Genomic DNA, 13,838 nt, shown 5'->3' on the forward strand with positions numbered 1-13,838 from the left:
CTCCCCCATGTGGTTAAAAAGGAGAATATCCACAAACTAGACATTTACAAAGAAGCTAATGATGCAACTTTACACCAAGACTCGGTTTTAAATAGACGCTTCAATTCTGTTTGCTCTTTACCTGATTCACAAAGTAGTCCAAATTAGGCTGATATAATTGTTTGGCCCCCGGGGCACCTATCGGATCATAAGGGGCCTGTAAGATCTGTCAGAAGTGGACTGCATCAAACACTGTGAGGTGGTCCTTACTGGACTGGATATATAGTCAAATGTCTGCCACAAAATAGCCAATCTGATTGCTAGGGACCAAATTAACCATGTATTGATTTGAATAAGAGACTGGAATATGAATAGAAGAGACAGGCTCCATTTACAGACCAATACTTTTTTTTTTTTTTTAACAAGTCTTTATTAGAGTATAGTACACAGAAATATTTTTAAGGGAAGTCAACATTTTCAGAGTACATAGATTCTAGTTGGTATTGAACGAGAGTATATTAGTATTTATCCACATTTTACAAAGAAGTTGTACACAACCTGTCTAGTTGTTCTACGTTGCCCTTTTCCTTTATGGTAAGTGAATTTTTAATTAAATAAATAACATTTGAACCAAACGTAAACTGTGCACTGTTCCTTTGTTTGTATCTTCCTCTGCCGAGGGGGGAGGGAAGACCCATTGGGTCGTACCTCGATAGTTAGAGGCACATTTATCGAAGGTCGAAATTTTGGGATTCATGCGAGTTCTTAAAAACTCCCCAAAACTCCCATAAATTCGACCAATCAAATTTATCGTAAAAAAAATCTAATTTTGTAAAACTCAGATGACTGGAATCGACCCAAAAACAGGTTTTAGGTGGTGAATAGTCAAATTCGAGTTCTTAAAAGTATGATAAATCTTGAAAAAAAAACTTGAATAGAATTTGAATAACTCCCTATTAGTCAAATTTGACTATTTTGGTGGCAGCGTGGAGTCATCTATACATTCAACACATTTGGGGTGAGGTATGCTCTATGGAGTAATTGGTATTGTATCATCCTGTCTCTGGATGTAGTTATATAGTCAAATATTGAGTCTAGGACCTCCTTCCAAGAACAAGGTAGGTTTGTTCTAACGAAATTCCACCATCTGTTGCTGCTCTCTCTCCTGATTAGGCCACACCAGTCTGACCAATGTAATATGCAAAATAGAAGTAGGATGGAGCACACAATTCAGCAGCTTTTACTGCAAAAGATTTATTGAGCACCTCCTTCCAAGATTCAGAATCTAGATCAGGAATATCATTTGCCATTTGTGAAGGAGTTTTCCCAGCAGGGAGTCCCCAGCGAGTATCAATTGGGCATAGAAGCGTGAGAGGGTTTCTTTTATTTGTGGTGTCGTGTGCTTGCTCCTGTAGCCTTTAAAGCTACCCCTTTGAATTGTGCGTGTATTGCACGTCTGAGTTGAATGTATCTAAAGAACTCAGACCAATACATTTTGACAGTAACCTGATCTTAGGGAGTGTCTCACTATATACTGTTTATAAAGAATATAAAGGGCAAAATTCAATTGGTAATTAATTCATATTAATTAGTAATTTGCATCAGAATGAAATATTAGCCATGTAGCATCTGTTTATAGGAAAGATGAACCTTATTTTCTGCTTGATGATTTGCAACAACCCCTAGGCTTAGCTTCCTAACAGCTGCCTAGAGCCCACCGAGCATGTGTAGTGTCACAGGCACTCCTTACAAAATCCAAAATGGTGACCCCCTGTGCACAACTTTGAAGACCTTAATCATTACTGTTAAAAGAGATTTTAAACTTTAGGCTGGTGCAGTAAGTTCGGCATGTAAAATAAGGCATTTCTACAGATATCTGTTTTAAGGGTTTACTTCTCTTTTAAAGTAACTCCCCTTTTTCAACATTTATACAATGAATAGGGATCGTGCTTAACATACATTTTGCCTATTGGGAAATCTATGGTTTATGTTATTTCTTGTTTTAAACAGGGCACAATTTGAAAAGAGCAAATCTAGTCAGTGGCTGACTCAGGATATGATCCATAAAGCTTTAATAAAAATGATTGTAAAGTAGGCTCCAGGGCCTGATGGCATACACCCCTGGGTTCTAAGAGAGCTTAGTTCAGTTCTAGACCAGCCCCTATTTCAGATTTTCTCAGATTCACTTTCATCTGGTATGGTGCATATGGATTGGAGAAAAGCTAATGTATATATTATCTACTATCTATTAGGGCAATGACATGAGGAGATTAGTTATCAGCAACAAATCTCCTCTTCTGCTCCAAATATTTTCCCATCTGCAATCAGGTGAATGGCCGGTGGTAAAACATACACAGAGAACTTGTCTAAAGTTGCCTCAAGAGATTCACTTTATCACCAGTGGGAAGGCATTCGGCCACCCACAGAAGAGAAGATTTGTCACAGCAAATAATCTTCTCGTGTCTCATTGCCCTTACTGGGTAGAATATTGAGGTGCTCTGCTACAGGAGCCATCTTAACTGTGCACTAGGATACAAAGCTTGAGGCCAGCACATAGAACAACATGTATTGAGGACAGGGAATTGTCTGCACACAGCTTTGTAGAAGAGTGAACAAAAGATCATGTTTGCAAAAAAAAAAAAAACTAAAGGAAACAGCGGTACTTGGGTAAAGACAGGGTACAAATCTCTAACAAGGGTGGAACTGGGGGGGGGGTTGGAAGGAGAGGTGGTACAGTTCTATTACACTGAGAAATATTGTTCTTATCTAGTACAGGGTGTTTGTTGATTGAACTCATCTCTAGATACTCACCCAACCGTGTATTATGTCGCTCTAATGACCTGCTCCTCGGGAATTCCTGCCCCTGCTCCTCTGGAATTTTCTCCCTCTGTCCAACTTTCTCCTGACTTTTCTGCTTTCAGAAGATCTCTTAAAACACACTTATTTAGAGACGCCTACCCTCACTCTGTTTAGCTACCAAATATAATACCATATGCTACATCTCTCACCTGTTTATTTCTGATATTGCTCACTCCTTGTATATCATTCCCTTCCCCTTTTAAATTGTAAGCTCTTTTGCACAGGGCCTTCCTCACCTTTTGTACTTCAATCATTATGTATGTAACTCAGTATGTTCTATGTATGTAATTCATGTGGTTTCTTTGAATAAACCCATTTATTTTACATCACTGTGCTATATGATGGCGCTCTTAAAATACATGTTAATAATAATAACAATAATAAGAAGCAGTGACAATATATAACAACGCTGAAACAAAAATGGGGTGCTGATGTGTTACACCATGGGGTTTTTTTTTTGTTTCACTTCAACAGCCAACACCTCCCCCCCCCAGGTCATAATAAGGTTAGAGATATATGGAAACAATGCTGAATCACACGTTTAACACGTTTAGCTACAAAAATAATTAGGGCAGAACATAAGTATGTGCCCAATTCACATTCAAGCCCAGCAGTGCAGATTCATTAAGAGGGGAGCTATTCTAGTCCAAAGTAAAGCATGCTGAAGAGAAGGTGCAAAGTAATAAATGGTCTAGTAACCCATAGCAACCAACGAGCAGATATTCAACAGTCAGCGGTTTGAAAACAAAAATCTGATGGATACCTCTGGTGCTGCTCTCGCTTATTGAACCACCTTATTTCCTAAGGGGGATATATTCACTTTTGCTATGGAATAATGTCACTGCGTTGTTTCTCCCTGACAGATCTGAAAATGTGATTTAAAGGATAGTGACAGTGAGCCCAGCAAGCAGAAAGTCAAAGAATTTCAATCCAGTGTCTTAAATGAGAAACAAACCCCTTATTAAAAAATCCCCCATAGTCCCCCGTCCTCCCTCCCAGCCTAAATGCTACCCCGGGCAAATACCCCTAACTTTTTACTTACCCCTCGGTGCAAATTCAGGGATCGGAGTTCATGGCAGCCATCTTCCAGGTCTTCGGTAATCTGAGAACGAGACCATCAAAGTGGTTCAGGTACAGTTGGAGCAAATTCCCGGTTTGCGACAACTGCACATGTGGCGAAATTGATGAAGAGCCGTAAGAAGACACAAAGACCCGGAAGATGGCTGCCGTGAAGTCCGATCCCTGAATCAGCACCGAGGGGTAAGTAAAAAGTTAGGGGCATTTGCCCGGGGTAACAGCTAGGCTGGGGGGGTGGGTCTATGTGGGGTAGGGTTTATTGTAATAAGGGGATTGTTCCTCCTTTAAGTACAGCAGGACATCTTACAGACTGTCATGCCAACTGCTGCCTGGTTGCTAGGGATGGTTCCCCTGGCAACTAGATAGCAGTTTAGCTGGCACATAGTAGAGCTGAGAATGCGAAAAACACGCCTTTATAAAGCTAAATTTGCATACCAAGAATAAATCTTAAAGGGACATTTCACATTTAAGTTACTTGTTTGTATGCTATTGAATGACTAATTATAAGCAACTTTTCAAATGCTCTTCATCTCTCTCTCTCTCTCTTTTTTTTTAAATTATTTGCCTTCTTCTTCTGACCCTTTCCAGCTTTCAAATGGAGGGGGACCCCGTCTAAAAAAAAAAAAAAAAAGTGCTCTGTAAGGCTGCAAATTTATTTGTGTTGCTCCTCCGTCTATCTAGGTCCTCTCCCTTCTATATTCCAGTCTCTTATTCAAATCAATGCATGGTTGCTAGGTGAATTCAGGCCCTAGCCACCATATCGCTAAAATTGCAAACTTGACAGCAGCTGAATAAAAAGCTAAATACCCACAAATAATAAAAAATGCAAACCAACTAAAATTTGTCTCAGAATATCATTCTCTACATCGTACTAAAGGTTAATTCAAATGTGAACAACTCCTTTATAGTAAACCAGACATTATGATTTCTTATTCCCACCAGAATTTGCATTTGCTACAGGGGCTCCTCAGCACAATCCATATCATTCTCACACCGTCTCTGTATTACAGCAAAGCCGCAAACCTCCTGTCAAACATCTCTCCGCCTCCAGGTCCAGCCCCATTCCATCACCTCCACTCACCTTGTCCCCCGTCTCTGCTGTTTGCACATTTCTGGTTTTCCCTTCCACCTTGATATCGGCAGCAGTTACGCAGTTGCCATGCTCCTCGGACACCACAGTTGCTATAGGACGGGGAAACCCCCAAAACGACGACCGGAACATACATATCCACTTCGCTGCATGTCTCCTGCAGGGCGCCGCCATGTCTTCTGCGTTCCACTGGCGACCACGTGACCTCTGCGTATCATAGAGAGGTGAGAGCGCTGCCAGTGAATGTAGCGAGCGCCATCTGCTGCTCTAGCGGTGTCATTTCTTGTACAGTGATCAGGTTCGCTTGCTGTGTAACCGATTCCTTTTATCCTTGTCAGCAGCTGCATTATTAGTGTATTATTTCTCTTCTTATTTTGACTCTGGCCAATTCTAAGCAACTTTTCAATTTTTTTTAAATTTTTTTAATTATTTGCCTTTTCCTTCTGACTCTTTCCAGCTTTCAAATGGGGGTCACTGAACCCATCTAAACAACAAATGCTCTGTAAGGCTACAAATGTATTGTTATGGCTACTTTTTGTTACTCATCTTTCTATTCAGGCCTCTCCTATTCATATTCCTGTCTCTTATTTAAATCAATGCATGGTTGCTAGGGTAGGCTTTGGACCCTAGCAACCAGATTACTGACATTGCAAACTGAAGAGCTGCTGAATACAAAGATAAATAACTCGAAAAACCACAAATAATAAAAAATGAAAACCAGTTGCAAATTGTCTCATAATATCATTCTCTACATCATTCTCTACATCATACTGAAAGTTAATTAATTTAAAGGTGAGAAATAACATTCAAGAAAATGGAATTCCAGGCAGTGTTGCAATATTCGTTAATTTCTTCACTGACCCCATCTAAAAACAAATGCTCTGTAAGGCTACACATTTATAATTATTGCTATCTTTCTACTCAGTCCCTCTCCTATTCTATTATTCAAATCAGTACATGGTTGCTAGGGTAATTTGGACCCTAGCAACCAGACTGCTGAAATTGCAAACTGCAGAGGAGCTGAATAAAAAGCTAAATAACTCAAAAACCACAAATAATAAAAAATTAAAACCAAATGCTAATTGTCTCAGAATATCTTTCTTCAGGACATGCTAAAACTCAAAGGTGAACAACCACTTTAAGCACCCTTGCCCCATTTTATGGTTTATGTGGATCAGACCTCGATAATGGTCCATAAGTAGATTCTGGGACATAAATCCGCTCCAAATGTTAAAGAAAATTAGATCACAAAGTGGAATTTGGGCAGGCAGTGCAACAATGGACACTTCAGTTGAAAGGTCCCAAGATCTTGTGATGTGATGTCAAATTAATTAAATCTGGTGTATGGTCTTAATGTAGATAGATGCCTAAATGATTAACTGGAGGAATATTGGACTTAAAAGCAGTGTAACAGATAAAGTAGATACAGTGAAACTTAAATTTTACATACACGGATTTTACGTTTTCCCGCATTTGAAACCATTTTTTTGTGGTTCCACCCATATAAAAGGCAGTTTTCCCTCATTTTACACCACAATTTTGTCCTGATGTTTCAAAAAATGGCGGTGTGTCTTCTGTGAATGTTATTAGTGAAATTGAGAGGATTAAAATATTAATCAGATGTATATTTTGCCATAGTTCTGTCTGTAAATGGTCAATTCCAATGAGTCTGCCCCTTATACAGTCCTGCACCAATCACTTATTGCTTTAGGTTGTGTATGTGACAGAGAGTCTTGCACTTAGTGTAACATTAACACTGCAATGTTTAACCCTTGTTATTAACACACTAAATATTGTATCTACAGACTACTGTGCTTATATCCTTTCAGTACTTGAATAATACACTGCGTTAACATATCTCTCTGATTTTACATTTACCAAGGTTTTACACTTTTTTTGCTTATCCCCTAAAAAAGTAAAATGTGGGTTCTGCGGCATTTGTATGTCAAAATGGCCAGATTGTTAATTTAATTACGATTTAACCAGTAGATGGCAATGTTTACAAATCTTTCTAGAAAGCAAGATTGAGGATGAGGACGAGTGCACTTTGCCTTTATACATAGAAATGGCTTGATTTGTTGCTCATTGCCCTACTGCATAACCGAGGCACCTTTATATTAACTAAAAAGGGAGTGTGGCCAGTTCTGTGGTCTTGGAATTGCATGGTCCAATGAAAATAAAGGCTGTGTGTGAATAGCACATTACAATAGGGAATTGGTGAAACCAGTCTGATTTTTTATCCTATGTACCTACCCAAGCAGGTCTCACCCAGTGGTAGTAGAACAATATGTATCCCCCTGCAGATCTCTCTCAATTGAGTGGAACATACAGTATGTAATGTATCCCCCCCCCAGACCTTTGTGTAATGTGAGCTGAGCATACACTGAATATACCCCTCTACATTAATGTACAAAAGGACACACTGAGCATACAATACACTGGAATCAGTGGTTTGAGTACAGCGGAGCAGATGACCGGGGGGCCTGGAAAGGTTCTACAATCAAAGTGAGTATTTCAAGCTGCGCCAGGAGGACAATTGCAGAGAAATCTTGTTTTATTGCCCCTGCTATCAAGGCAGTAGAGAGTAAATCCCTGGTTTTTGGAGGAATTAAGCTCCTACATGTAGTGGGCAGGGTTTAATATTTCACTGTTGAAAAAAATAGATCTCACCCCCAACAGTGTTTATAAAGGATCAGCATTGCTTCTTATACACAGAACCCCCCTGTGATGAATCAGCACAAGCAACAAACCCACGTCAGGTTATTTTTACCTTAGATATATGTCATTGACACCATTATAAGCGGATACTCACCCACTCAGGGGATGCCCCGGGCCACTAACTCACAAACACACAGGCTTTGTATCTGAATACACGTGGGAGCACAACCAGAGCCGAGACATACGGAAAACAGCAGTGTGTACAAAGCCTAAGCACCGTTACACGGATTCCTGGATTCTTTTCCACTTTCAGACACAGAGATCAGGCTTGGAACTACAGGATTTTATTCAGAATTCACATGCAATATGGCACAATAAGAAAAAAAATAACCTGAAAAGAAAGCAGTTTTAACAGAGCAAGTAACCGAGCACAGTGTAGTAAAGGCAAACAAGTATATTTTCTTATAAACCTTTTCCTTAAACCCACTTCCAAATACAAAATTATAGTCAAACATGGGGTGTGTGCTGTACAAATGCAGAGACAGAGAGAAAGAGAGAATGATACGAAATATTCAACTGCATGAAATGTAAAGCCCTTGGGAATTATCTGTTATTCATTTGTATGAGTTGCCCTTTACTGTATATTCTTAGGCCAGTCAGGAACCAGAACAGGTAGCACAAGGGATCGGGGAAAGTGCCAAAATGGAAGCTGTGAATAAGAAAATGTACAGGAGCCTTATTTTTGCATATTGTTTGGGTGTTTTAGATGCAGGAACAATGAGTATGAAAATCAGAAACTGGGTGACCCCAGTTCTGATTTTGGAAAAGCCTTTGCTTCTCCAGGTGGATCAGTGAAACAAGTCCATCTTGCATTTAAATACCCAACATATAACAATGTCACATTGCTCAAAGTGCTATTCAGAACTAGATGTCATCATATTAGCCGTTATTTAGAACTGAGCAGAGAAGCGTCGGGAAATGCTTCCTGTATCAGTAGTAAATTAAGTTTTTGCCTTTCTACTCCCAATCCCGCTGAGATGGACACTCCTGTGAGCAACAGCTAATCTGAAACTGGAAAGAAAAAGATAATTCAGGTAAACTGCAGAAGTGTAAAAGAGTATTCTGAGCAATTTGCAATTAAGTTAAATGGAGGGGTATATGTCCCTGTTAATATAGTCATATATATATATATATATATATATATATATATATATATATATATATATATATATATATATATATATATATATATATATAATATAGTCAGCGATGTAGGGGCAGATGAATGTCACTTTAGGGGCAGTGGCATTGGCTGCACGATTCGAGCCAATTCCGTGATCTCCAGTTATAGTCCAACAACACAATCTTTGTTGGTTTTACATATTTACATGCTTTTTTAATTACATGCCTTTTTCTTCTGACTCTTTCCAGCTTTGAAATGGGTGGGGGGGTCACTGACTCCATCTAAAAACAAATGCTCTGTAAGGCTATACATGCATTTTTATTACTCATCTTTCTATTCAGACCCTCTCCTTTTCATATTCCAGTCTCTTATTCAAATCAATGCATGGTTGCTCGTGTAATTTGGACCTTAGCAAACAGATTGCTGAAATTGCAAACCGGAGAGCTGCTGAATATAAAGTTAAATAACTAATAAAAAATACAAATAATAAAAACCATTTACAAATTGTTTTAGAATATCACTCTCTAAATCATATTAAGGGGCAAATTCACTAAAGGGCGAAGTGACTAACGCTGGCGAAAATTCAATTCAAACGTCATTTTGGTACTTCACCGATTTACTAATGGACGCAGGCGTAACTTAGCGAAAGAGACAGATGCTGGCGCTCATTCGCACTCAATCGCCAGGCGAATTTGTACTCTGGTGAATGGAAGTAACTACGCAAATTCACTATGATGCAGATTTTACGCCAGACTTGCCTTTGCCACCTCAGACCAGCCGAAGTGCAATACATAAGATAGAAGTTCCTAAAAATTTAGTTGAAAAAGTCCCAAAAAACGGTGGTGTCTTTTCCTTTTATCAGGGTGATAGGCTGCAAAAGAGGGTAAATTTTTTTTGGGGGTAACTGGCTTCCCCCCTAAATTTCCTAACATATGGCACATAAACTATACACTCATGTGTAGGGCAATATAACAATTCTATTTTATTTTATTGAGGATTCCTGGGCTTGTGTAGTGTAATGTATTTGCTGCAACATATACGTCCATTTAACTTTAACTTCCCGTCGTATGCAAATTATCCAACGCTAGAGCAACTTTGCTCTGCTTGCCGAATTAACGATAGCGCAACTTCGCCAGCGTTTGGCGCCCGGAACACGCAACTTCGCATATTAGTGTATTAGCGTTGTCTAAGCAAATTTTCACCTGCGAAGTGCTACGCTGCCTGCGGAGCCGTCGCTGGCGAATTTTCACGGCTTACTAAATTTGCCCGTAAAAGTTAATTCAAAGGTGAACAGACCCTTTAAACGGTCAATCCTACTAAATATACAGTCAACCGATATCTTTCCACGTAAAACAGCACCCGGGCTGTAACTAAGAGCATTTCATTTTTGACACTGATCACTGAAAACACATTAAAATAATCTTGGCAATGACCCATTTTCCTCTTTCCTCACAGCACCATTCACCGGGAGCACAGGCAGATTAGACTGGGAGATTAAGCCTTTGTACATCTGCTGATTCATTTAGAAAATGAGAATGATGCTTGAGGATAGCCAGTAAATACTCAGATGTATTTATAGGAAATAGGAAATGCATACACTTACTTGGGAACGGTCATTGCTATACAAATACACCCAACTGTAGCAGCCATTAAATAAAGATATCGACCAGTATTCATTATTCGTTTAAGCAGTGAGACAGTTGACCGAAATACAAAATATGAGAGTACTGGAATGTCTGACTGAATACAAAAATGTTGATGGAGCCTGTGGGCAGGGAGGCCCTGGCTTGTTGACCTCTGTATAAACAGCCATTCTCCGTGTGAAGTAAATTCCTACTATAGTTTAGTGGAAATTCATAGCTTTAAGAGTTACCCTTCAAAATAGACATCAGGGAAATGTTAAATGGGGATCATGAAACAAGGTGAAAAGAAAGAAATGCCCCAAAGCAGCATCTAACTTGCTTTAAAGGGGTTGTTCACCTTTAATTTAACCTTTAGTATGATGTAGAGAGTGATATTCTCAGACAATTTGCAATTGGTTTTCATTTTTTATTTGAATTTATTTTAGTTTATTCAGTTATTATTATCCAGCAGCTCTCCAGTTTGCAAGTTCAGTGATCTAGTTGCTAGGGTCCAAATTACCCTAGCAACCATGCATTGATTTGAGTAAGAGTTGAGTAATAAAAAGTATCAATAATAAAACATTTTTAGTCTTACAAAGCATTTGGGGGTTTTTTTTATATGAAGGTCAGTGACCCCCATTTGAAAGCTGGAAAGAGTCAGAAGAAGAAGAAGGCAAAACGTCTAGAAATTCCCTTGCATAGACTAACATGGAAATTGTTTTAATCCGCAAGTGCACCCTGGGTACAGACCATTTCCCATGTGAGTCTATGCAGGGGGATTTTTGCTCATTTTGCCACATTCCCCTGAGATATAAATCACACTGGAGGCAAATGCTTCAGCATGGGGTGAGAACATGTGTCTGTGCCAGCAGAAATCAGCTGAAGAAACGAAAGCGAAGAAAGATGCGAGATTTAGCGCACAAATTTATTTGCTTTCTTTAGTGTAACAGAGAAAATTGTGCTTCCAGTGTAAGGAAACTCTTGGCAGTTACAAGGAACAACGTACAGGAAATGAAGCATAAAAAGTCCCTTTTCCAACAATAAAAAGTGACAATATATGATCTTAAACTCCTTTAGTGCTGAATGGGTTAACAGCTAAAAGAAACGAAGAGTCCTACAACTCTCCAGCTGTTAATGAACTACGACTCCCAGCATGCTCAAATGTTGAGCATGCTGGGAGTTGTACTGAAGCAAGAATCAAGGGAGAAGGCTGAACATCCATACAGTAGATGAAACAGGTAACTTGGAGAAAAGGGAAAGATCTGTTGGGAAACGTGGATGCCAGAAATGTGTTTTAAGGTTTTCTTGCAGCATTTTGGCATCGGCTTTTATTGGGTCTCCAGATCGTTCTCTGTCAGGGGCTCTGTGGCACTGCAATTGGCTGCGGAGTTTAAGACTTCTTCAAAATCCCCTGCAGATTGTCTGTTTCCACCAACTTTTGACTGGAAAAAAAAAAGAAAGAAAATTAGCAAAATTGAGGACAAGCTACTGGCATTCACTAAGGGGAGAGACGCACGCTGCTATTTTGGGAGATTAGTCGCTTCTTCTTTGGGCGACTAATCTCCCCTAACTGCCTTCCTGCCGGCTAGAATGTAAATCGCCGGCTGGATGGCACTCGGATCGCTTTGGCTTTCCAAAATATTTACTTCGTCATTCCACTTTGGACACGAAACTCCAGGAACTCCAGGACGCAATGTAAAATCAAAGAAGAAACTTTATCTAACATCAAGTAACACCGTAAGCGTTTCGCGTGGCTTTCCAAAGTCGTCTGAAGTTTCATCATGATTTACAGTCTAGCCGACAGGACGGCAGTTCGGGGAGATTAGTCGCCCAAAGAAGAAGCAATTTGTCGATGAGCGACTAATCTCCCGAAATAGCAGCATGTGCCTCTGCCCTAAGGGGGAATTATCTCTGATTAAAGCAACACTGAGGTGTAAATCATAAGGCCATGCAAAGCATATACATATTCACCCCAAATCTTACCTGACTGACCTTCAAGAGATTTTAGGTATAACTAGGAGAGCAATTGGCTATTCTCCTCAATTCTCACTGTGACTGACCTTCAAGTTGACCCCACAACACTGCTCCACCCCCACCCAGGAAGCCAAATTAAGGATAGAACACTAAGGGACACATTTATCAAAGGTCGAATTTCGAATTCATGTGAGTTTTTAAAAACTCCCATTAATTCGAAACTTCAACCAATCGAAATGTATTAAAAAAATCGAATTTTTACAACTCGGATGAATTAGATCGACCCTAAAACTTCAATCGAATTCAAATTGAATTTGAATTTAAAAAAAACTCGATTGTCAGGAATGTCAGGAAGGCTGCAAACAACTCCAAATTTATCCTTGGACCTCTCCCATTGACTTAAACGGCAATTCGGCAGGTTTTATGCGGCGAATTGTCGAATTCGAGTTCTTAAAGGGCCAGTGTATGATAAATCTTGAAAATCAAATTTTTTTTGTCGAATGACAGTTTGACCAACAAAGAATTCCACCCTTGATAAATCTGCCCCTAAGTGAGATTATGACCTTTATATTATGACCTTTATATTGACTGATGGAAAGGAGTAAATCTGAGCGCAAGATAAGCAGGTCTGTGTCCTATAAATTTGTAGTCCCCATTACGGACGTCTAAAGGTCCTTTAGACCAATTCGGCAGTTTATTTGCCCGTGTGTGGGGGCTCCCGGCGGGTCCTCCCAATCGATATCAGGCCAAAAATCAGCCAGATATCAATCGGGCAAGTTTGATTTTTTTTCTGCGATCCAAGACCAAATCGGCTAGTTGATGCAGTCCTACGACCCGTCGGCGCCCAGCATTGTAATCTGACCGTTCGTTTGGATTCACCCGATATCGTTAGTGGGCATATCGGGTTAAGATCCGTTCGTTTGGCTACCTTGCCAAACGAGTGGATCCAATAGTGGATGGCCACCTTAAGGCTAGGGCCGCACCATACAGATCTCATCTTGCAAAGAAACACAGGCAGAGAATTTGCTCCCCTTCTGTTGCGCTGCCTAATCCCAGAAACATTACCTCTACTCAGGTGCAGGTAGATATGATAAAACACACTTATTTAGAGAATAAATACTCTGTTCAGCTACCAAATGCAATACCATATGCTAAATCTCTCATCTGTTTATTTCTGATCTTGCCCACTGGCACACCTTGTGTCTCATTCCCTGCCCCTTTAAATTGTAAGCTCTTTTGCACAGGCTAAATTACCCGTTTAAACTTGGTTACAAAAATAATTAGGGCAAAACCTAAGTTTGTGCCAGTTCTCAGCCCAATTCACATTAAAGCCGAGAAGTGCAGATCTATTCTAGTCAAAAGTAAAGGCCCCCATACATGGGCCAATAAAAGCTGC

General features: G+C 39.8%; 2 protein-coding genes across 5 annotated transcripts in view; both read right to left on the reverse strand.

The window, feature by feature from the left end:
* LOC121394503 (28S ribosomal protein S28, mitochondrial-like) overlaps positions 1-5,307 on the reverse strand; it is a 56,569-nt gene extending 51,262 nt beyond the window's left edge. Inside the window, exon 1 of the mRNA XM_041565668.1 lies at positions 4,997-5,307. Within this exon, the coding sequence (XP_041421602.1) occupies positions 4,997-5,179 (183 nt within the window). The 5' untranslated portion in view covers positions 5,180-5,307. The remainder of the gene's footprint in view (positions 1-4,996) is intronic.
* A 6,067-nt stretch (positions 5,308-11,374) lies between these two features.
* The window catches only part of tpd52.L (tumor protein D52 L homeolog), a 52,360-nt gene continuing 49,896 nt past the window's right edge, over positions 11,375-13,838 (reverse strand). For all 4 annotated transcript variants that reach the window (XM_018266521.2, XM_018266522.2, XM_018266520.2 and 1 more), the window contains 1 exon segment: positions 11,375-11,910. In XM_018266521.2, coding sequence (XP_018122010.1) covers positions 11,797-11,910 — 114 coding nt within the window. In that variant the 3' untranslated portion in view covers positions 11,375-11,796.

This window comes from Xenopus laevis, chromosome 6L (genome assembly GCF_017654675.1).
Source record: "Xenopus laevis strain J_2021 chromosome 6L, Xenopus_laevis_v10.1, whole genome shotgun sequence".
Taxonomy (NCBI): Eukaryota; Metazoa; Chordata; class Amphibia; order Anura; family Pipidae; genus Xenopus; species Xenopus laevis.